Source organism: Zootoca vivipara, chromosome 8, assembly GCF_963506605.1.
Source record: "Zootoca vivipara chromosome 8, rZooViv1.1, whole genome shotgun sequence".
In the NCBI taxonomy this organism is placed as follows: domain Eukaryota; kingdom Metazoa; phylum Chordata; class Lepidosauria; order Squamata; family Lacertidae; genus Zootoca; species Zootoca vivipara.
In genome coordinates, this window is record NC_083283.1 from 52,188,688 (window position 1) to 52,212,837 (window position 24,150).

The 24,150-nt window shown below is 41.6% G+C and overlaps 1 protein-coding gene across 1 annotated transcript in view; it reads left to right on the forward strand.

The window, feature by feature from the left end:
- CCDC102B (coiled-coil domain containing 102B) overlaps nucleotides 1–24,150 on the forward strand; it is a 62,310-nt gene that overhangs the window by 23,994 nt on the left and 14,166 nt on the right. The window contains exon 4 of the mRNA XM_035126237.2: nucleotides 20,630–20,800. Coding sequence (XP_034982128.2) covers nucleotides 20,630–20,800 — 171 coding nt within the window. The remainder of the gene's footprint in view (nucleotides 1–20,629; nucleotides 20,801–24,150) is intronic.

Genomic DNA, 24,150 nt, shown 5'->3' on the forward strand with positions numbered 1-24,150 from the left:
AATCTATAAACAAACAAAGTTTAAAACTGTTTCTCAGCTGGCAAGGGGGAATCATGTTCCATAGGAGAATATTTGCCATATTTTGCAATATGTAGGTCAGGAAAATAGATAAACAGGAAACTCTGGAAGTTGATTTTTTCTGGCCTTATATTGTACATAACTAACATTAACTTCTATAGACTTGCACCTGGGTATTTCCAGAAAGGCTTATGTTGAAAACCAGTGTGGTGTAGTGGTCAGAGGGTTTCCTACTCAGCCATGAAGCTCACTGGGTGGCCCAGGGATAGTCACTGCCTCTCAGTATAACCCAGGGCAGTCCAACCTCTCAGTACAAGTGGGCCACAAGAGTACTTTGACACAGAACCCGGGGGCCACACACTTAATTGAATTTTGCAATATAGTTAACATTATTTCATACAGACAAGTAATATATTTAATTATATATATATATATATAATATATATATATATATATATATATATATATATATATATATATAATATACACAATTAATACTATTAATTAATGTATTAAGCAGATCAGAGCTATTCTTTTTTTTAAAAAAAAGAAGTGACCAAAAAGATCCAAAAACAAGGAAGCCGCAAAGGGTATGGGGAGTTGCTGGGTGCAGGCAAGACTATGGGCAGGAAAGAGAATCATAGAATCATAGAGTTGGAAGAGACCACTAGGGCCATCCAGTCCAACCTCCTGCCAAGCAGGAAACACCATCAAAGCATTCTTGGTATATGCCTATCAAGCCTCTGCTTAAAGACCTCCAAAGAAGGAGACTCCACAACACTCCTTGGTAGCAAATTCCACTGCCAAACAGCTCTTACTGTCAGGAAGTTCTTCCTAATGTTTAGGTGGAATCTTCTTTCTTGTAGTTTGAATCCATTGCTCCGTGTCCGCTTCTCTGGAGCAGCAGAAAACAACCTTTCTCCCTCCTCTATATGACATGCTTTTATATATTTGAACATGGCTATCATATCACCCCTTAACCTTCTCTTCTCCAGGCTAAACATACCCAGCTTCCTAGGCTGTTCCTCATAAGGCATTGTTTCCAGGCCTTTGACCATTTTGGTTGCCCTCTTCTGGACACATTCCAGCTTGTCAGTATCCTTTTCACATGAACTGCTCTCAAGCCAGGTGTCACCCATCCTGTATTTGTGCCTTTCATTTTTTTTTACCCAAGTGTAGTACTTTACATTTCTCCTTGTTAAAATTCATCTTGTTTGCTTTGGCCCAGTTGTCTAATCTGTTAAGGTCATTTTGAAGTGTGACACTGTCCTCTGGGGTATTAGCCACCCCTCCCAATTTGGTGTCATCTGCAAACTTGCTCAGGATGCCCTCAAGCCCATCATCCAAGTCATTGATAAAGATGTTGAATAAGACTGGGCCCAAGACAGAACCCTGTGGCACCCCACTAGTCACTACTCTCCAGGATGAGGAGGAGCCATTGATGAGCACCCTTTGGGTTCGGTCAGTCAGCCAGTTACAAATCCACTGAATGGTAGCATTGTCTAGCCCGCATTTTACCAGCTTCTTTACAAGAATATCATAGGGCACCTTGTCAAAGGCCTTGCTGAAGGGTGCGGGAGAAAACAAAGAGAGTTTTTACTGGCTTTTGGTGGAACAGTGTGGGTGGGGGAGAGAGGGAAAAAGCATGTAAATGAGCATCTCTTATACAGGGACACAGAAGCAATTGTGCCAATGCATGAGTTTGGAAACTTCTTTGTTTGTTACTGTAGTAATACCAAGCCTACAAATCCATATACCTTTTTCAATCTGAGAGACTTTGCAACCAATAGCAGACAGAATCTGAACAATATTCTATTGAGTCATCAACTCAACCACCAATAGGTTTCCCTAACCAGCAAGCTCATAGACTCCTCATCTGTTAGTTTCCTTTCACAGTGATGGGTGAAATCTTTGTCTTTTAAGGGTAAAAGACAAGTTGCCTGATATTTTGATCAAATAAAAGCTCTGCAGTCATCTTGTGTTGGATTTCCAAAATTTATGGCAGGCACAGCAGAAAAATTCTCTTTCTTTCCCCCCTCCTGTGTGACAGCTGAAACCTCTTCCACAGATGACTCTGTCATTATGCACCGTCTGTTTCTTTACATTAATGGGCCGCAATGTATGCAGGGAAAATTAATCTTAGGAGAGCCAACATTATTTCATGCTTCATTACATGAAATGCCTCCTAACTCTTTGATTATATGTAAAAAAAAATTGCCCCCAAGGAAGGGAAAAAAACCTCAAAAACCTAGCCTATGATGCACAAACTAATGAATTCTCATTAGCTGAGATGCAATTTCTCATTATTTTAATTTTTCCTTACAAGAACTCAGTGTGGAAAGAAAGCTTAGCTACTGTTTCATGTGAGACTCACTTAGATGCACTTAAGTGGAATCTTATCTATAAACTGGATTGTCAATATAAACTTAGTAATGGCATTATCTTTACTAGATTATTGCTAACAAATGTAACGTTTATATAGTATATGACAAATCAAGTGCAGTTTTAAAAAAGTGTTTAATAGGAGTCAACAAAGTTGTAGTAGCAACAAGCTCTGCTTCACAACATGTTGGTGATGATGATAATGATAATAATCCTTCCCTTTCCCCCAAAGAAACACAGGGTGGCAATCATATCCCACGTCCTACTTGCTCCCCATCCCCAAACAAAAAAACTCCTGAATCTGTAGCCTTTCTTTTATGAAAAAGGTGAGACCCCTAATAATAGGTTTGCAGAAGTATGTGGTTGCCATTTTTCAAAAAGTGGAAATCTGGACACAATAGTTTTAGGTAAAGTTGTTGACCTCTTTTTTTTTTTTTTTTGCAAACCTCAAAAAAAAAGGTTAACTGAATACCTGCTATGTCCAGGAAATTCTAGACATATGGCAACCCTAGTATAACTACAAAATACAAAATATTGTCCATTCCGGGTCGCCCAACCACTGCCTTTTCTCCTGGCAGATCAAGAGGAGCAGATGACTGCAAAGGTTACAAGGTTTTTAGCTGGGGCAATCAGAATAAGGTCCACTATCTGACTGCTGGTTCAGGATTCTAAATGGTGTTTTCTATAATCAACTTTTTATTTTGTGTATATCACAATGTTTTTTGTTGCTGTGACCAATGGCTGACGAAAATAAAGTGTCATTCATTCATTCAAAATACCATGAAATAACCTAGATTTCCAAAATCAAGTCGACAGGTTCCCAACAGTATATTTTACATGTTGTGTCCCTCCCCCCCCAACTTTGCACACACAGGGCCATATGTGTGTGTAGCTCCTACCTTTGTTCATTTAAAGAAAAAGTGCAATAAAATTATTTTAATAGAGTGATGCTTCAATGTCAAAAGTTTTTTTTGGGGGGGGGGGAGTAGTAGTAGTTTGCCCTGCAACTTCCCCCAAACCCCTGCTTATCCCCCTTCCATGCTGGCTGGGTTTTTTCCCCTTCAAGTTATACCCTCTCCACAACCCAGTGGATGTTTTAGCTTGTGGTTACAGAAGTATGTTTACAAGGGAAGCTTCCTTTACAGACAACTGGGAGTTAATTCAGAGGGAAGAGGGAAATGGTTAAGTAATCTGCTCCATCATTGCTTCTTTTGGTTTCCATATGGTTTCCATATGGGAAACCATGTAAACACCCCAGGAATTGTGGATGAATAGTCACTGGTGTATAATCTCTCTGCAAACAAATCAGAATAAAAATAAGACATAGTCTAACCTCTGTGTAAGCTTCTTGCAAGCAAATCAGGATGAATGCTGAGTAACCAGTCATCTAGAGAATCTTGACACTGAGTAAATCAATAATCTATGGCAGGGATGTCCAACCGGTCGATCGCGATCTACTGGTCATTCGCGGGGCATCCCTGGTCGATCCTGGTCAATCGGCCAAAAGAAAAAAAAGGGGAGGAACTCAACAACTTTGGTCAATCCAATGGTTAGATCACTGCCAAGGTTTTTTTATAGTGGGAGTAGATCGCAGTCTCTTGGGAGTTGGACATGCCTGATCTATGGCATGTGTAGTGAACTGCACCATAGGCAGATTTTAGGAAACATGACTGGTTCTGCTGCACTGGGCGCCGATCCTAGGGGGTGCCACAGGGTGCCACAACTATGAAGTAGTGAACTGAGCGGACCAGCAGGCGAGAAGCAAAGGGCGACACCAAATTTAGGCTTTGCCACTGAAATTTGAAAGTCCACCCCTGACTACTTGCTATTTGAAAACAGGGAGGGTTTGCTTAAAAGAACAGGGCTGACTTCAGCTTTGCCCCTTCTCTTCACTACTGAGAAAACACTTCATTAAACATATTAAAACTGACCATGCTTTCCTTCTTAAAAGAGCATTGAAAAGAGAATACCTGAGATTGAATTCATAGCCTTCATGCCGAGAGAGAGAGAGAGAGAGAGAGAGAGAGAGAGAGCGAGAGCGAGAGAGCACAAAGGACCCAAAATGTAAAATGATTGGAGGATACATGGAGGTAAATAATGGGAAGGTTTCTAATCCATATTTCAGGGTCTCCAAGGGCTTGACAGTAACAGGTTTAAAATGAAAATATTGCTAAATAACCCCAATATGTCTACCATAAAGCCATTATGCATTGTATTTATAACATGCAAATTGCCTAGGCCCTGCCAGGTCACACTGATGAAAACCTTATTGCTGAAGGTTGCCAGCACCAGTAGAGAGATAATGGAAGGAAATGCCTTAACAAATGCCTTATCCTAGTAAAACGATACAGGAAAATGCACCAGCTGAATGCACAATTCTCTTGCTATCATTATACTGTGCATGCAGTCAAGTTGGTTTATAGTACAGGTGCTGCTTCCTATTAGATAATGGTTCATAACTGATTTTAATAGCGTGGCTTACTGGAGCATGCTGATACAATGTGGCCTCAAGGTATTTGTCATAAATGTTGAGGAAATTCCTGTACAACATCAGAATTATGTGCTCATATAACGGTGTTCTTTTTTCATTAAAGGAGCACATGGCCATTAATTATTTGGTGGGACATTTAGTAACTCCTATAAAACCTTGCTCTTTTTTAAAATTATGTGTCACAGTCTATAGTCTACTTCCAATGGTTTACAGCAAGGGGAGGGGGAATGGAATTGGGTTACATTTTTGCTTTAAAGAAAGGTTAAACTTAAAGCACATCTCACTTTATAAAAAGTCCCCTCCTATTAAAGATAGACTGCTTGTAAGGTGCCATGGAAATATTGAATTGGTGGACAGTGTAGTATAAATATTATAAGTACATAAATAATGATTATGTGATGTGTCCGGTTGAACATAGCCCATTGGCCATGCATATTGGTAAAACCGTCTGCAGAAACAGGAGGGTTTCTTTGGCAGTCAACCTGGTCTAGGTTCGAAAGGCACTTCAGTGCTGCTGAACAGTTCTGAGTTTGGCCATGGTCTGGATGGGAAAACACTGGGAACTTGAGGTGGCACACTACGTTCAGTTCTGTCATGGACGAAAGGTGGATATAAAATGTAATAAAATGAATCACGTTTCAGTGAAATAAAAAAAATTCCTTCAGTAGCACCTTAAAGACCAACTAAGTTTATATTTTGGTATGAGCTTTCGTGTGCATGCACACTTCTTCAGATACACTAGAAACAGAAGTGTCAGACCCTATATATATACAGAGGGTGATGGGGGTGGGTGGGAATGGGTGATGGGCTGATGGGAGTGGTAAACCTGTAGATGGCTGTTAATGGCTGCTGATGGCTGCAATTAGTCCTGGGGGGGGGGAAGCAAGGGCTGAGGTGCTAAAGAAAGCTTGATCATGCATAATGAGATAAGAATCCGATGTCTCTATTCATCCCAGGTGCTCCCATGGTTTCCAATTCAGCAACTTCTCTTTCCAGTCTGTTCCTGAAATTTCTCTGTAATAAAACAGCTGCTTTGAGATCTTGTATAGAATGTCCTGGGAGACTGAAGTGTTCTCCTACTGGTTTTTCAGTCTTATGGTTCCTGATGTCAGATTTATGTCCATTTATCCTTTGGCGTAGGGTTTGGCCTGTTTGTCCACGTTTCAGTGGTTATACTCCTAGAACTTGGCCAAGATCCCCACCCAGTTTTGTTCCACTTAAGTTTCAGTTTAGTGACAATTCACATATCCAGAACCTTTATACATTGTGTAGTATGTGCACATGGCACATCCTCATCCTCTCTTTGTGGTCATCCATGTGAGGTTACTTTCTTACTAAAATTGTCCAGCTTAATGCTAAAAGTGCAGCTTAATGCTTCTGTCTGAGTGTGAGCATGGGACTCGGCTACATTACTGTAGTAAAAAACCCCACAGTGTTTTGAATGCATTACAAACACGCAACACCAGATGGTGCTGTAGAGCACTAAACTTTTCTATGTGATTTTACATAGCATTTTTTTCTTTGGTTATAACGATTTAATTTATGACTTATTTATAGCGTTTTTTTCCCCTGTGTGTAGATCTACCCATGTATTTTATAGAAAAAGAGGTGCTGGAGCTCACCATGAACTTCTCCCTTGGCTTGTTCTCTTTGAATGGCAATGGTTACCCACCTGAGAGGTGCCGGAGCTGAGGTCTGGTGAGCTCTCTTTGAAAAGAAAAGCTCCAACTGTATCTCATTCCCACTGTAAATAAACAAGAAATTCATGGTAGGATCAAAACCCATGTGTTCAGAATGCTACACAAAATAACATGTTCTTGCATATTCAGGAAGATGGGCGGGGGCGTTGTGGTGGGGAGATGTCTTGAGGGTAAGTAGAAAAGGAAAGCCATGTGGGCAAAAAGTAGTTCTCCGCCACTATAAGATTGAGGTGTTCAGAAGGTTAATGTAGAAAGGCAGTCAGCTAAGACGTTTAAAATTCCAAGTCTGCCTTTCACAGTTTTTGTTATTACTTACCCCAGCAGCAATCTCCATGCAGGTGCTTTCTATTTCCAAAATGTTACAGATCAAGAGACCCATCTTATAAATAAATTATAAGGGATTTATTGCTAGTGACCCAAATATATGGTCACAGATCTCAGGAGGTCTGCAAGGAGACATTTCACAGTGTGCATGTGAGGTTTAGTAGCTTCTTTAAAAATGCAGGTAAGTGAGATGTGTTGAACAACCAATGTAGCCTTTTTTTAAAAAAATCATGTTAAATGAAGCATACTAGCCTATTTCCATATCAAATTTCATAAGAGTAAATCATTCTCATGGAGCAAATTATTCACCAAGAAGTGCTGCATTTTCGGAATGCAGAAGGTCGCATGTCAATCAAACAAAAACTGATGAAACTAGTTAAAGACCAATTCTTTAATCAAACCTCAGCTGCTTGGATAACCTTTACTGGGAAACAGATCTCTAAAAGATGCCTGAGAAGGCTTGTTGGAAACAGAGGGATCTTCAGTAGCTGGGGTCAAGTGATCAGTATGTGTAATGGGGTAGGAACAGAATTTATTTTATTTATATCCCAACTTTCCTAAAAAGTTCAAGGTGGCTAACAAAAGAAAGAATGAAAATACATAAATGCAACACAAACTACAAATGCAATAAAAATCCTTAAAAACTATCTAAAAGAAACAAAAACCCTAGATCACAGGGAGTTTAAAAACAATAGGAACAGGGTAGGAATTGAGTCACACGCTTCCTGAATGCTCTGACTATATATTTTGATCACTAGTAATAAGTAAATGCCTTAAAGTGTAACTGTGTGGAAATAGCAAGCGTGTACGTATGGAAATTGCTTTTATTTAACTCTGACAAATTCAAAATTAGCAATTGGGAACAACAAGTACTTAGAGAATGGATTGGGCAAATGCCATATAACTTTCTCCCATTCACACATGGACAGGAATGTAAATCATATACTTGGCACGATGTATGAAAGTGAGAGCTGGACCAATAAAGAAGGCTGATCACCGAAGAATTGATGCTTTTGAATTATGGTGCTGGAGGAGACTCTTGAGAGTCCCATGGACTGCAAGAAGATCAAACCTATCCATTCTGAAGGAAATCAGCCCCAAGTGTTCACTGGAAGGACAGATACTTTGGCCACCTCATGAGAAGAAAAGACTCCCTGGAAAAGACCCTGATGTTGGGAAAGATTGAGGGCACAAGGAGAAGGGGACGACGGAGGACGAGATGGCTGGACAATGTTCTCGAAACTACCAACATGAATTTGACGAAACTTCAGGAGGCAGTGGATGGCAGGAGTGCCTGGCGTGCTATGGTCCATGGGGTCACAAAGAGTCGGACATGACTAAATGGCTAAACAACAACAACAATGACAAATACTTGGCACATAAAACTCTAGGTTCAATTGCTGGCATCTCTAGGTAGAGTTGGGAAAGATTTCTATATCTATCTATCATCTATCTATCTATCTTATGTGGTATGTATCCTGCATACTATAATGGAACACTGAGATACTTCAGAAAACAGGGCTTCTTGAAGAAGATGGGAAAACATACTGAAAGGTCACCCTGTAGCAAAAAGCCTGGTGGTGAAATAGGTCCTTGGTTATAATATTATCATAGAGTCTTGCCTTGACTCTTTGATTCATGGATTCAGTCAAGCATTTTAGCTGTTTGCTAATTAGAAGTTCAAATTAGAGATGGTGCAAGACTTTGAACGAGGAGAGCTCATATTGTGAGTCAGCCTGGTCTTGTTGTAGCTTCGCCCAATTTGAAATGGGATTTTTACCCTGTCCCTGCCATTGCCCAACTCAGGATCCTCCTCCTTCAAACAAAACAGAGCCCTGCCTAGCAGAAAACAGGTAGCTGGCAGGGTTGGGCAGGGTTCACTTCACTGAAAAATGGTGCTTTCAAAGCTTGAAAAGCCCCCTGATCTGTGCCAGGACAAGGTGCTTGGAGCACCAATCTCACCTGAGGAGAGGCTCTGTGAGTATTGCCTGGTAAAGCTCAAGATGATGGTAGTCATGTGTGTGTGTGTGTATTTGCTTGCTTGCTTGCTTAGGGAGAAAGGGAGGACAAACTTACAGAGGTCACATTTTCAGGCTTCAAGTATTCCAAGCAAATGCTTAAAAAAATCTCCCTAAAACTCCAGAGGTTTTTCAAGCATTCAACAGGAACGCTTGACAAGCACCATGGCCCTTGCTATGCAGACACTGCTTAGTGGTAATACAAAGCAAGGTATCAATGCTTTAAATTGAATAAAAGACTAATTAATACTTTGTATTACTAAATAATGCAAATCAGTCTCAGGATGTTTTGCATATAGTCGTCCGTCCCATCCCCCCCGATAGATAGATAGAGCAGGAAGAAAGAATATTTAATCTGTAATGTATCAAGAAGAGGGTAGTGTTTTTTGTGGGTGTAAAATATGCTTATCTAAAGGAATCTTTTAGCACGTCTATCTTGCAGTTAGCTGTTGACTTATACAGTTGCTATGGTAAATATTAGTTCATTATCCTACCCTTTTAACATTTTTTCTCTCTCATTCAGACTCATTGGTTTCCACTGATAATGAGAATACTCACTAAGAGGTCACTTCTGACTACGCTTTTGACAAATGATTGAGTTGAAAATGTATAAACCTAGAGATAATAAACTTTGTGGCCACATTTGGACGATCATCCAAGGCTTCATAAACCATGATTTATAGCAGCACAGTCCTCCATTCCTCCTCCCCATTTAGCTTTGACTGAGCTGTGACTTGGGCTATTTTTTAAAAGTAGATTTCATTAAATCCACCGTATATGCTTCTGCAGAGTCTTGTTTTATGTTACAAGCTGTAGAAAACATATTCAGAAGATGCTTCCACATATTGCATGCAGGGTAAATTCATATTCTGAACCAGGATTGTGAAATGTAATGACATTTTTTCCCTTGTAATTTAAAGAATTTAATTTTTTTTTGCAGTTTCAAGTTTATTTACCCTAGTTTATGGCTTCTGTAGTTATGAAGTCACTTTTGATTGTCAAAATGTCAGGATTTTAATTCTCCCTAATGTCCTGCCTTTACTTCATCAGTGTGGTCTGTTTTGATCACCAATCCAAATACTCTCTTAATAATACTTCATAGCCAATAGAAACTGACATTATGTGCTGAACAAGTCTGTAAATGCTTGGCACAGATTCAGATTCCTCTCTCTCTCTCTCTCGCCAGTAGATTCTCCACCAATCTTTACATGTATTTTCAGTTGTAGCTATCAAATATATCACTTCTGTTACAGAAGCAAGCTCTTACTGTAACAGCTCCTATAGGACATTTGCTATGCTTTCATTGCTGCTGAAAGGTGACAAGTTTTACAGGATCGATGTTTCAGAGTCAAATTCTGGAATGGAATCTTACAGTGTAGGAAAAGGATTTCTGGAGTCCTATCTTTTGGGCGTGTGTTCGTTTGATGGTCACTAAGGAGCAAACTATCTAGCTTAGGGTCATCTTTATGCTTAATGCATATTGTGCAGTTACATTTCTAAATTAACTACAGCTAATGAACGATTGATTTTATCCCTTTCATCCCCAGCCATGGCACCCTGAACCATGCACCACTACCACACATAGTTACAAGATTCAGAGGGGAAGCTCCCATTGTTGCAAATGGCCAATTTTGTTATTTTCTTTTTTTCAACCAAGCCTTGTAACTGTATAGATAAGGGCCTTTTATTCCAGGAGGTACTGTGGCTGGGGAGGAAAGAGATTGGCCACATGCTGCGTACTGGGATTCCAGTAACAACTCCCTGACAGTAGCTGTGGTTGTGACACTTTCTTTGGTTTGCAAATGTGCCCACAGGAACAAAAATGTTGGTGTTAGAAGGCTGGAAGCAAGGTTGCTAGTCCAGCTTAAAGCAGAACAGCAAAGATTGGGTGCTGCTGAATCATCATTCCCCACTCACTTTATCATCACCATCACCCTGCCATGTTAAGTAGCTTGTGCTGAAGTACAGTAACTGCCCCAACTGTGCTTCCTGCTTGGGAATTAAACCTGGCTCTCCTCACCCCAGTTCAACCAGTAGGCAGGATCTCAGTGGCCTAAGGAGATCAGATAATTCTAGGGAACCTCTGGAGCTCTTCCTTCTATCAGGTAGCTTCACTGAGTTATAGGCGAGACGCAGGTGGAGAGTCGGCTGAAGAAGGAGCTAATCTGTGGAATTCTCCAACAAATTTTGCCCATTCCTAATTGAGATCCGTTGCTTGTTTCCCCTCTCCCCACATCTTTCTCTGCAATCCTTTTGATTATACCCCCCCCCCAATTCCTTTCAATCTCTCCCAAGTTCCAGAGATTTCATTTTCCCAGAGACTTGATCAAACCCTTATTGCTAATCGGTAAACACTTTCTGCTAGAATATGCTGACAACGCAGCTTTATTGAAACATGTCTATGCAATCACATTTGCTATTTGAGGAAATGTTTTGGCTTCTTTATCCTTTCAGTCAATCAGAATCTTTTCTGGGAAAATAGTTCCAGGTCCATTTTGCTTTTTGCCCGTGCTGTTGTTGTTCCACAAAAGCTTATTACATTTACTGCTGAATGCCATCTGCTTCTAGATGCTATAGATTAGTGAGAGCTGTGGCGTGCCTTTTGAAAGAGGCATATAACACTGTGATGTATAGTGCACCATTATGATCCGAGATCATTTTAAACTTCTTTACTTGAATGCATTCAGTTGATCTTTTTTAGAAGCTGCAGTATCAGCATGGCAAAGGCAGCTCAAGTGTGAAGTGAACTTATTCTGAAAACTGGGGGCGGGGGGGGGGGAGAGGTATTGTTATAAGATACTTATGCCGGGTGTGCTGTTCCTCACACTGATTGAGTCCTTAAGAGGTTCCTAATTCATCTCTAGCCAAGATGGGAAAATACAGGGCAAAGACATCTCTGCCCTGTCAACACTCCCTTGGTGTGAACCCAAACAGAAGCAAATTTAAGCCTTGCTGATGTGAACAGCTGGGAGCGGGGAACACACACACACACACAAAGAGAGAGAGAGAGAGAGAGAGAGAGAGAGAGAGAGAGAGAGAGAGAGTTTTGAGAGATGCTACCTTCTACCTGCACTGAAGTGATAATCTCACAGCAGAAGAAAATGAGGCCATATGAATCCATCCCAATGGTTTTTGAGGGGAGATTAAGGAGTGTGAGGCTCAACAGGGGGCAGACAGTAATTACAAAGTCATCAAGGGAATATAAGAGAAATGGCCCCTGGGTCACTAAAATGTGATCTGTTTCTCTGTGGGTGTTGTGTTATTTGTTACACTTCAAAATCTTTAGCTTTATTTTCTGGCATCTCTAATATTGATTTTTCAAATACCATTAGAGGGTTTTAGACATTGTCTCTAGGCAACTGATGCTATTCTAGTATTTAAAAAACCCCAAATGCTTTTAGAACAGTAAGTTCTTTTTATGGAGTAGGCAGTCCTCATTATTATTACATCTTTCACATTGACTACTAAACTGCATATTTAGAGGACTGAAGCAGTGGAAGGGGGGGGGTTCATTACATGTTCATCCCCCATGTTTATGTTTTTAAATGATGCACGACAATATCCCTTGTAAAGTTGTATGTGTGGCAATAATTCTTATGTTCTTGGATGAAAACATGTCGTAAGATATCTTGTCAGCTTGGCATATCACTGATGTCGTGGAAAGATTTAGGGATACGTACAAAGAAAAGAGATGCCTATGCTTTCTTGAGCCAAGATTTGTTCTTGGCTATTTAACACATAGTTAGTGAGGAGAGAGTTCAACCATGAGCCCAGGTTAAGCTAAGATTATAATCCACGCTTTGGTTCAGCACATTGAAGCACGGGATCAAAAGGGCGGGGGGGGGGGGGACTGAAGAGGATCGTTGACTTAACATGACATGATGTCTGAACCTGACCATTATTTTACAATTTAATGTCAATGCCATACCTGTTGGAATGATGAGAGAGAAAACCCACAAGGTATGGGCAATTCTTGAACATCCTGGTTACTACACTTCAGCTTACAGTTTGCCTGGCAACTGAGGTGTGAGAATATATACATAAGTGGTGAACTAAAACAAACCACCAAGAAAGCCCACCCTTCACTTGTCCTCTATCTTGCTTCAGACAGCAGGAGCACTCTGCAGAACATCTGAGTATACAGAAAGTCTTTGGTTGGGATAGGTATTGACTGAGTACCGAATATTCATTACTTCTTTTTGAAGTTTCTTTGCAGAATTGTTTTGTGCTCTAAATTTGTTTGGATCCAACCTGAAGCTCCTTCCTCACCCCTCCTGGCTTCCTTAATGAAAGTATTTTTACCTTTTCACCTTTGGATTCAACCTTGCAGTTCACGTGAATTGGACCCTTCTTTTCTCTTTCTTGGAGGTGTAGTGCTATGCACTAGCATTTGGTATATCAAAATATGTTGTGTTATAAAAAAGCTCTAGTTCAATAGCATGCTGCAGTCTCTTGCGCTGTGACCCATATCATATTAATGAAATATTTCAATTAAGGCGACAGTCCCATTAACTTCAGCGGGAGCCTCCAAACCGTTCTGCTATGACTGTTTGGGAATGAATATGTTTGCAAGGCAAGTTTTAACAGTGAACATGTTTGTGGATTGGGGTTAAAATATTGATCCTCCTGCCTTCATAAAAACTTGTCAATGAGACTGAAACAGAAATGCATTAACCAGCAAAACTATTAGTTTATTTAAACATTGGTAAAATTATAAACCAGTATTGGCTTTCATGTAGTCAGCATCAGCATTTTCTAGCATATTTTTTCAAGTGTATTGGATTTTCAACCATCACAACTTTCATGGATCATATTTCCTAAGGTGAAGCAATATATTTCTGCAGATGCCTAAACTAATGTTCTGATTTTTTAAAAACCCTTTTGCCCTTTTTCACTTTATCTGCCATCAGATAAGGGAGTGTGAAGAGAACCATAGCTTGGTTGTAGAGTATCTGCATTGCAATATCATCTAGCACTCCCACAAACAAATCAGTGATTGATTGATTGATTGATTGATTGATTAAACTAGTTGTCTGGAAGCAACTGGATCTTCCACAGTCCTTCTGCAGCACAGCACTATTTATCTTCAGCTTCAGAAGAATAGAAGATGGGGGGGGGGTGTCCCTTCCATCAGTGCATAGATTCCTAAGCACAGAGCTGGCTTGTAAGTTATATTTAGATGCTTTCCTCTGCAGTAGATTTTGCCAGACATCCTAGATTTAGAGATGTTCTGTCACAAATTACATGACTTTTATAGCAAAATTGACAAGAACCCTAGAGATCCTTGTAAAAAGAATTACAGCCCATAATTCTACAGGAATAAACTGTTTGAAGGCAACTGCTTTCATGAAATATTCTGAAGTGAATAAGGTAGGAGATTTCTATCTTAAAAAAAGAAAATCCCTTCCGACGTTAGAAACCATATGCTCCTTCTACATTAGGGTTGGGAACCACCAGCACATGCTCAGCCCAGGTCAAAAATTTAGTTGTATATAAATCCATTCCTTCTTCCTACACACAGAGAGAGAGAGCCTTTTCTTAATCTCAGGAGCCTATTTTAGAAGTAAGATGTGGATGAGGGGTGGGGGACACATTTTGTTGCTAGTGCTGAACAACTGTGAGAAAGAATTCTTGCTGATCAGTTCAAATTGACCTCTCCAGTTGACCGTAAGCTACTAGTGCATATGTGTAACATTAAGAAAGACTAGTTACAGGTAGGTAGCCGTGTTGGTCCGCCATAGTAAAAAAAAAAAATTTTTTTTAAAATCCTTCCAGTAGCACGTTAGAGACCAACTAAGTTTGTCATTGGTATGAGCTTTCGTGTGCATGCACACTTCTTCAGCTACCATGCATGCACACAAAAGCTCATACCAATGACAAACTTAGTTGGTCTCTAAGGTGCTACTGGAAGGAATTTTTATTTTATTTTATTAAGAAAGACTATTCATTTAGACTGAAGCACAACTCTGCTGTGTTGTGTCCTGTGGCATTATTCAGAAGTTCAAACAAAGTGTTCTCACATTAAACACCACAAGTGGTGCTGATAATGGCAAGGTTGCAGGCTTGATCCCCCTATGGGGACAGCTGCATATTCCTGCATTGCAGGGGGTTGGGCTAGATGACCCTCATAGTCCCTTCCAACACTACAATTCTATGATTCTAAGTGCCACAGCTTAGGTGAAAGGAAACCATTCCAAAGAGCCATGTCAAAAGCGTAAGAGTTCCTTTGCACTTATATTTGAAAGGACAAGTGTAATATGTTTCAGAATGTAGCAATGGATTTATTAGGGTAGTAATAAAATCACATGATGGTTCACTAAGCTAAAATTGCCTACACCTATGGTTTGAAGGAACACCCAGCAGCTGTCTATTTGAAGCCTCTTCACTGCAAGCTTCACTGGGAGCCAGAGGGAAGCAGGAGACACACAGCAATGCAAGAAAGGGAAGAACTGAGGTGCTGGCATAGGATTGGTAGGAGTGGTCCAGGCTGCAGATATGGTGACCTCCATTTCAATTAGAGAGAAGGAAAGTGCATAAAATCATGTAAAACGATCTCTTCTGGGAAGTAACAGTTATGAAATGTTATATTTTAGGAGTGTGCACCAGCCAGAAGATTAGACTTGCCTCTGTAGCCACAGTTTTGAGAAACAGCCCAGTCTCTTTCTGTGTCCTTCTGATCTGACTCATTTTTTCAGAACCAAATTAGATGATTTTATATGATGTTTAGCAATCTTAATCCCCCCCCCCCCCGAAGTACCTTGTGAGTTCTGTCTTGCGTTTGCTGAAAAATATGTATCGGGCTATTTTGCAACATATGTCAAATGTCAGTCGAATGCCACTCTGCACATTTTCTAGGCCTCTTGGCTGCAGGCAGCAACAGCATCTTTAATCCATTTGACTAGAGCTGCAGAAAACTCAGAAGCAGCACCAAGCCTTCCTGCTTATTTATTTTCTTTGTGAGTTGGGGTGGAGGGAAACGGGGCAGAAGTTGATGACTTGAGCTCATTTTCTTTCCAAAGCCATAGATTGGATTATAGTGTCAATACATACAGTACTCAAGTCAACTTGTTTCCATGCAAGAATAACTGTTCTTGTGAGTGCTCCCTATTAAACACAGCTGGAGTGTAACAAGGCTTAGCAGCGTGAAGCAATCAAACAGTTTCCAGTTATAGAAGCTGAGTCGTCCCATCGCCTTTATTGAGCCGTGGAGCATTATTTGTCTTCCGACTGTGTCTTGCCTTTGTAAAAACAGCACAATTAACGCTGATTGTAACTATGGAGGGAGCTGCAGCAGTTGTTGCATTGTAGTGGGTACTGCTCAGGATGTTGTGGGGCTTTCTGGCCTCCCCTCTTTTGAAAGCAAAAAAGAAAAGAAAAGGGAGGAGGAATATTTTAAGACTTTTGATACCAAATACAAACACATTCCCCATCTAATTATTAAATCGCCTCCCCTACAGCTGTTCCCCCCCCCCCGTTTGATTGTTAAGTTTGACGTGAACATTTGAATTGCTCTGTCTTTTTGTTTGTTTGTTTCATTTTCAAAGTTTTGATAGTCTTCTATAATGTGAATGCACTTTTATTCACATGCATATTAACCCGCCATGTGCTCTGGATGCAGCCATAGAGAAGATGTACCAATGTGCTAACTTGATGACCTGTTTTCAGCTGGCAGCTGTCAATCATGTCAATCATGAGCAAAAAGAAATAAATATTCCATCTACTCATGTAAATTACTACCAAAAAAAAAAAGCTATAGTTCCATCATATCATCTTTCAACTTCCCTTCTGTGACCAGAGGATTGCTCCTAATGGGGAAGAGGGTTTGCTAGACTATAGAGCATAATCCAAAACAAAACTATTGCTTTATCCTTGCCCTGTTTCTTGTTTTCCATGGCTCTGGATGGTGTCTAGGAGAAATAGTGGCTTTCACTGTCTCATTTTATTGCTGCCTCACCTGCTGCATTTGTGTACTGGATGGCTCAGTGAAGTCTTCAAATCAGCATGAATATTTATGGCATGTTGATTGGTAAAAGTGTCAACTGCATGCCTGTCCCGTTCGGAGGGGGTGGGGGCTGGCCTAGTCCTCTGAGGCCCGGGGCAAGTGTATCCATCTGGCCCCACCTCACCACTCTGCACAGGCCTGACGACACCCATAGTCTGGCAAAAAGAAGCAGGTAAACTGAGGGTCACAACTTCATCAACATTTTAAACAATACATCTGCAGAGAGACTGAAAGCTGTGCTCACCTTTCATGAACTTGCACAGGGAGACAGAAGAGGCTAGGCCCACATAAATGCCTGTGGGGATTTCTGACCCACAGCAAGAACCCTTTTACCCTAAGGTTCACTAGTGGTGGGGTGGGGAGGTCCTCCCCTCCACAGGTATCCCCTCCCTCTACTTTCAGGTATCCAAGATATTTTTTCTTACACAAGTTAATGTCAAGATTCCTGTCTCATTGACCTGAGAGAGTTAAATAACTGAGGGGAAATTTACCTTCCCCATGACCCAGTTACACCAAGAGTTCCTGGAAAGGGTGGGCTTCTGGCCCCATCCCCAGCCATTTACAAGGACCCAGCATTTCTTGCTCAATAAGGACTCACTTTGGGCTATATTGTCTGAGGTGAGGGAGCTGTGCTGCCAAAAAGAATGAGATCACAATCATACTCATTTCTCCCAACAATCCCTCTGAAAAGTGAGGTTTTGTGGGGAAGGTTTCCCAATGAAGCACAGGTGGAGGTGTGCATTGAGAAATAGAATCATAGAATCATAGAGTTGGAAGAGACCACAAGGGTCATCCAGTGCAACCCCCTGCCAAGCAGGAAACACCATCAAAGCATTCTTGACATATGCCTGTCAAGCCTCTGCTTAAAGACTTCCAAAGAAGGAGACTCCACCACACTCCTTGGTAGCAAATTCCACTGCCGAACAGCTCTTACTGTCAGGAAGTTCTTCCTAATGTTTAGGTGGAATCTTCTTTCTTGAAGTTTGAATCCATTGCTCCGTGTCCGCTTCTCTGGAGCAGCAGAAAACAATCTTTCTCCCTCCTCCATATGACATCCTTTCATATATTTGAACATGGCTATCATATCACCCCTTTACCTTCTCTTCTCCAGGCTAAACATACCCAGCTCCCTAAGCCGTTCCTCATAAGGCATCGTTTCCAGGCCTTTGACCATTTTGGTTGCCCTCCTCTGGACACGTTCCAGTTTGTCAGTATCCTTGTTGAACTGTGGTGCCCAGAACTGGACACAGTTTAATAGCATTAAAATGTTATGAATGATCAAAAGCACCAAAAATAGCAATAAAAGTTATTGGGTGGTTCACATGGAAATCTATAGCTCATGAGCGATAATCTCAGTTTTGTTTTTTTGTTTTTTTAAAAAGTCCTCCTATAAGTGGTCTGATAAATCATGGAATTAAGGGCAAAAGTGGTGGCATTGTGAAACACGAGGAAGCAAGAAGCAGAAATATCTGGGTGGTAATGTGGATTGGACCATACTATTGATCATGTACAAAACCTGCACAGATCAGGCCTGATCCATCCATTCCTAATGACCATTCCCCACATAAGAGGGTAGGCGCATTTTGCGCGGTCGCGCGCAGCCCCCTGGGATCCCTGGGGCAGCCCTGGAAGTTTGGAGGCCGGCGCTGCCTTCCCGGGCTGGATACTGGTGGTCTCCACCCACACAGTTACCTGTCCAATCCAGCTTGGGGAGGTGTTACCGGGGAGATTGGCTAGGTAGGAGGAGGTAACCTTACCTTGAACACAGTTGAAGCAGAGTCATTCCTGGGAAGCAGTCGACAGCTCCAGAGCTTTCCCACCCTCCACTCCCAAAAATTAATGATTGCATTACAGTTTATTTTCTTCCACAGGCGTACACGCACGCAGGTGCTGCTACAACAAGGCTGCTGTTGAAGGGTCAGAAAGGAATTTTCCCTGCATTGGCAGGTTTCGCCTTTCCCGTAGCAATTCGTCACAACTTTGGCGGATGCAGGCCTTAGGTGGAATCCTTTAGTCATCTACATAAATAGGGGGGCATGGGGCGGTGACCCCCTGCCCCCATTGCGGCGGCGATAACAGGGTTCCTGTCAATGGGGCTAAGGGGGAGGCATTGACCATACGCAATAGGCTGTCATTTCCCTCCCTCTTCAGCGGCTGCGATCGAGGGGGGGCGGGCTATCTGCTTGAACATATGTTCTCCAGAGCTAGCCCAACCCCCACACATGCTGGATAACCCTGAAATTACCCATATCCCTGACTGGGGGCTGGGAAGGATATACACCCAACGCCTGGGCCAAGGTATCCCTACATCTGAATTCTTAATAAAAGTTGTGGCCAATTTTAATCCCATAGAACGTGGTCTTGTGTCATCATTTCGCTCGGGGGCTGCCTGGGGCTTTGGGGGTCTCCGCCTGACAGCGCAATTTGCTATTTCCCACCTGCCTTTATGTTTGACTTTTCCATCCTATCCAGGTTGAGCTTTAAATATTCACCCCTGTACAACATGCGCACACACAGGAATTTCACAGGGACCACATTCTAACACACTAGGTGATGCCCTTAATGTCCAGTTTGCATCACATAACTACAAATGCTTGAGTCCATGTCCTGAGTTTGTAAGCTGATCCTCTGGTGATAACTCATGACCCCCAATTCCTTCTGGCTACTATCCCTCTATGCAATGCACTTATCCCTTTCCAAAACAATCTCACTAGGAATTCTTAAAAACAACAGGGGGAAAACACGTAAATATGCTTACAATCGGAGGATACCATGCACATTAGTACTATCAAGAACAAAACTTTTTAGCTTGGTTATCCTTGAACTAGCCGTTCCACTGTTTGGGTTAGAGCCCCTTTGCAATTTATGAAGAAATTATTATTGCTTTAATACTGAGAAGAAGGCTCAATGAGTCATGAAAGTGCATACTTGACTTAAATGAGAAGTTGGCTGAAGAAAGCAGGTGTGTGCACAGATTTTCATTTACTAAAATGTTCCAGAGGCAGAAGAACTTTATTTTAATATTGGGTTGAAATGAGAACTGCAGAGGCTCTAATGCATGGATGGAAAGATTCTTCAGTATAACTGTAACAGCTCTGGTGTCTCTTGATTAAAATGTCATTTAATTTTCCACAGCTGTACTCCTGACATTATCATAGACGACCCTGACATTTCCCTGCAGCTACAGCAGAAGAAGAGGCTAGACACCAATGGAGATGTTTCCTTTCCTGGCATCGGAGCCAACAGAATACCATTATAAACTACCCCAATATTTTTCTTCACAACAGTGTTTTACAATCATTATACTTAGGAACACAGTCCATAAATAGGAATTGCACTCGTTCCATTTGTATAGTCTCCTAAAACATGTTGCCAGTATTTTTTTAAATCAAAACTCTTAGGGTTTTCTTCAAAATTGACCAGAGTAATGCAAAATTCACTTTAGCAGCAACCCATATAGAGATGGATGGGTGTGTCTACGTGCAACCATCTGAATTGGGTGGTTGCCAACAAAAACTCCCATGGCAAATACATATGGAAGTGTAATTACCCTGATTTGTAAAGCATTGCATATGAACAATTCGCCATACTATCAGAGATGGTGCATGAAATTTCTTAGAGCACCCTACATGTAGTCACCCAAACATGTTTACTTTCCCCACTGATTCAGTGTTTATGTTGGATTTGTTATAAGGACCTTGTGGATCTGCCGCGCAATGATGGTGAGCTATACAAGCAGGACCAAGACATATTGACAGAACTGACGCAAACAAGAAAGAAGGCGGAGCAGCATAAGGCAGAAGCAAAGAAGCTGAGCATTCGGATTGAAGATCTAAGAAGAAAATTGAAAGAGGCAGAAAGCAAGGTACTTAGATTGTAATTGTTATCAGATACACATTAAGTACGCAAATGAAGGACAATGCATTTCAAATCATTTATATGTTATCAAGGTTACTAGAGAAATACTCCATGGTTTGACCAATTTTATTTCCCTTCTCCACACCTGTACCTTCTCTCATCGCTGTGTGTACTCAGGTCTGCTTCAGAAATGCTCTGGATTTGTAAGATTAACTTCTTGCATATAAACCGGTTGTCCAAAAATTAATCTGAACTCCCCTGCAAAATGTGACAGCAATCTTAAAGTCCTTTACATGTTATATTTTCCCCTTCCCAGAAGAAAATAATTTTAGACCATAATGAATTTTTGTCCCCAACTAGGCCAAAATAATATTTCAGTTTGAAAAATCTCTGTTACTTTTAATGAATAAATACCATTATCAGCTATAAGATGCTCATTCTATTCTATTGAACTGTGGCATGTCAGTTTCATAAAGTGGACCACTTCATGTGAGACTTCTACGAGGAATGGTCTTATGGATGGCTTTCACATACTTTTGACCTGGGGTCCTCTTGCAGGGTTTTGTTTGTTTGTTTCACCTTTAACAGGTGCATGACAGGTAGACCTTCAACAGGTTAAGTGTTACCACCTTTTGCGTGTCGAGACCCCAAGACCACCCCCTCATTGATTAATAAGACACAAGGACACAGATATTAGGTTAATGATACTGGGCAAATTTAGGCCACAACTTTATTGGTTACAGAATGTGAGCGGTATTGGCTTAGACATTGGAATTGACCCGACTATATCTGAATCCTTCAGGGGGTCCAGTCTTACCTTCCAAGTTCCGGACTGCAGAATCCGGGACCGGCAGCCATTTTACACCGGAAGTTGCGTCGATGTAACTTCCGGTGTTGCTTTGCCCTTCTATGGGCACCCAAAATGGCCGCCACCCAAAAGTCGCTTGTACGCATGTCAGGAAGTGTGCTGATGCAACTTCCGGTGTCGCTTCGCCCATCTATGGGCACCAAAATGGCCGTCGCCAACACCGGAAGTCACGTCTATGCACTTCCGGACATGCGTAGATGTGACTTTTGAAGCTGGCGGCGGCCATTTTTGGTGCCCATAGAAGGGCAAATCGGAAAGAAAAAAATGGCCACCGGCAGGAGAAAATAGTGGAGAAAAACGGGAGACGAAGTGATATGGGGGACCACCGGGAAAAGGTAAGAAAAAAGGGGTTTTCCCGGGGGAAACGGGAGACTTGGCAGCTATGGGTCCAGTAAGGGTCAACCACCGGTAGGGGGAGCACCGTCGATGCAAACCAACTCGAGCTCCCCCTGGGTTCCTGGCGGGGTTGTGGCATGGCCCTAGGCCAGCCACGGACTTCAGACAAGATCCACACCCCTTGAATCCTTTAACGGAATACCCTTAATCTTGGAGGGGCAGGTGATAGCCACACCTCCCCTCCCCCATCATAAGATCAACCAATGCTTAACCGCCAAACCTTACAAACTTGTGACGATTGCTACAAGGTAGGCGAAAACCAAATAGCCCATGCCAATTTGCCAAGTGGAAAAATTCCTAACAGGCCCCTCAACGGTGACCAACCGAGGTCCATAGCAAGGCCAAATTCGAAACCTGAAAATAGGGAGCGAGGGAGATTGAGGAAGTGTGCCAAGAGGAAACACTCCGGCTCACACCTCAGTTTAAATGGGGCCCGGCCATGCCCCCCCAGCCAGCGGATTGGCTGGCAGGCGAATGACATGTACGGGAACCTCCAAGGGATGCAGGACTTTGTCCTCCGCCCCCGGAGGGGAGTGGGTGGCCACGTGGTCCACCACAACTCCTCCCCACTAGGAAGTGGAGTGGATCTGCCAGCAAGGCAGCTATATAAGCATGAAGCCATGCTAGGAAAAGTGCCAATCTCCACAGGGCCTCCCTTGTGACGACACATCCACAAACCCCTATTAGTAAAGGGGGGGAAGTGTATGCCCATGGAGCTCATCAAAAAGTGACAGCAAAAATCACTCTGAAGTGAATATGGTTGTCAGTGTCCACCCTTAGAAGTGGAGTTCTCTGCTAAATCTTGTTGCAGTGTCCTTGCAAAGGGATGGCTGGAATGACCAGAACCAGCTTCTGTAATTCACTCACCTGCAAGCCTTGAGTACAAAATTGCTTCAGGGCCTCTCTGTAGTTTGAAACTTGGCATGCTTCAGAACTTGCCTGTAAAAAAAAAAAACAACTCATTTAAGGTTCATTAATTCAGCTCTGTTGGCCTGTGGGCATGGTGCACATCTTTACTTAAATTGGTTTTCACAAGAAGAAGAAAAAGGCTGGTCATTTATGGTCAAGCTAGCTAGGCCTTATGGTCCCAAAGCCTTAAAGATCTATAAAACTAATACCAAGAGCAATATAGGCAATAATTAGAAAACACTTGATTTTTTTAAAAAAATATTTCAATTAGATATGACAGCAAATTACCAGTGCAATTTTATATCTGAATCCATTAAAAATGTATATGTTTAGTAAATTGCATGAGCTTCTTATTACTATAAAATACCTACTGACAAGTGACTTCCTTGAAAATGTCAAAATCATAATTACTTACCCCATGCTTATAGGTGGGGGGGGGAGAAAGAGGACTAGGTGTTTACAATGCATTATTTAATTCAAGGGACATTTTTCTGAAGAGAAGTCTCAGATTTCCCATTGTTCCGGCTGATCAGTCAGGATTGCAGCACACGGAACTGCCTGCAGAATTGTTCCCTACATCTTGGATTAAGCCAGTTTAAACCACTAGTTTACCAACTCACTTAAATTTGTCCACTGTAGAATTAAAGTTCTGATAGCGTGGGCATATCCAGTGACTGGCCAAAAAGTGAAAGATTGGTGTTTATTCTAGACTTAGGGAGAAGTCAGATGCTACTTTCTTGGAATTTAGAAAACTGGAAGCAATTCTGCAGCAGTCAGCTTTTTAAAGATAATATATTGATTGTTTTTTATAGTAGAAAGTACATTAATATGTCTTTGGATGATGCACAAAACTGAGGTCCTGACCACTCTTAATTATTAAGTCCTATGGCATTAGGGGTTCAAGCAAATTCTGGCCAAATTCCATCCATCGATTTTGGGGGTTGTGCTATGTTAATTGAGGGCAGAATCTGGCTTAATTTCAGATGGGATAATTTAATTCTGCCTAACTTAATTTCCCATGCTGCTTTTATACTGTCAGTATCATTTTATACCATTTATACTAAAATTTGATTTATTCTGCTCCTTAAACAAGTCAAGTGATCCATCATGGACTTTGTACTGGCTCAGAGTGTGCAGGCGGTGCTTGCACATCCCACTTTCCAGAACCTTCTGGAGCGTTTGGT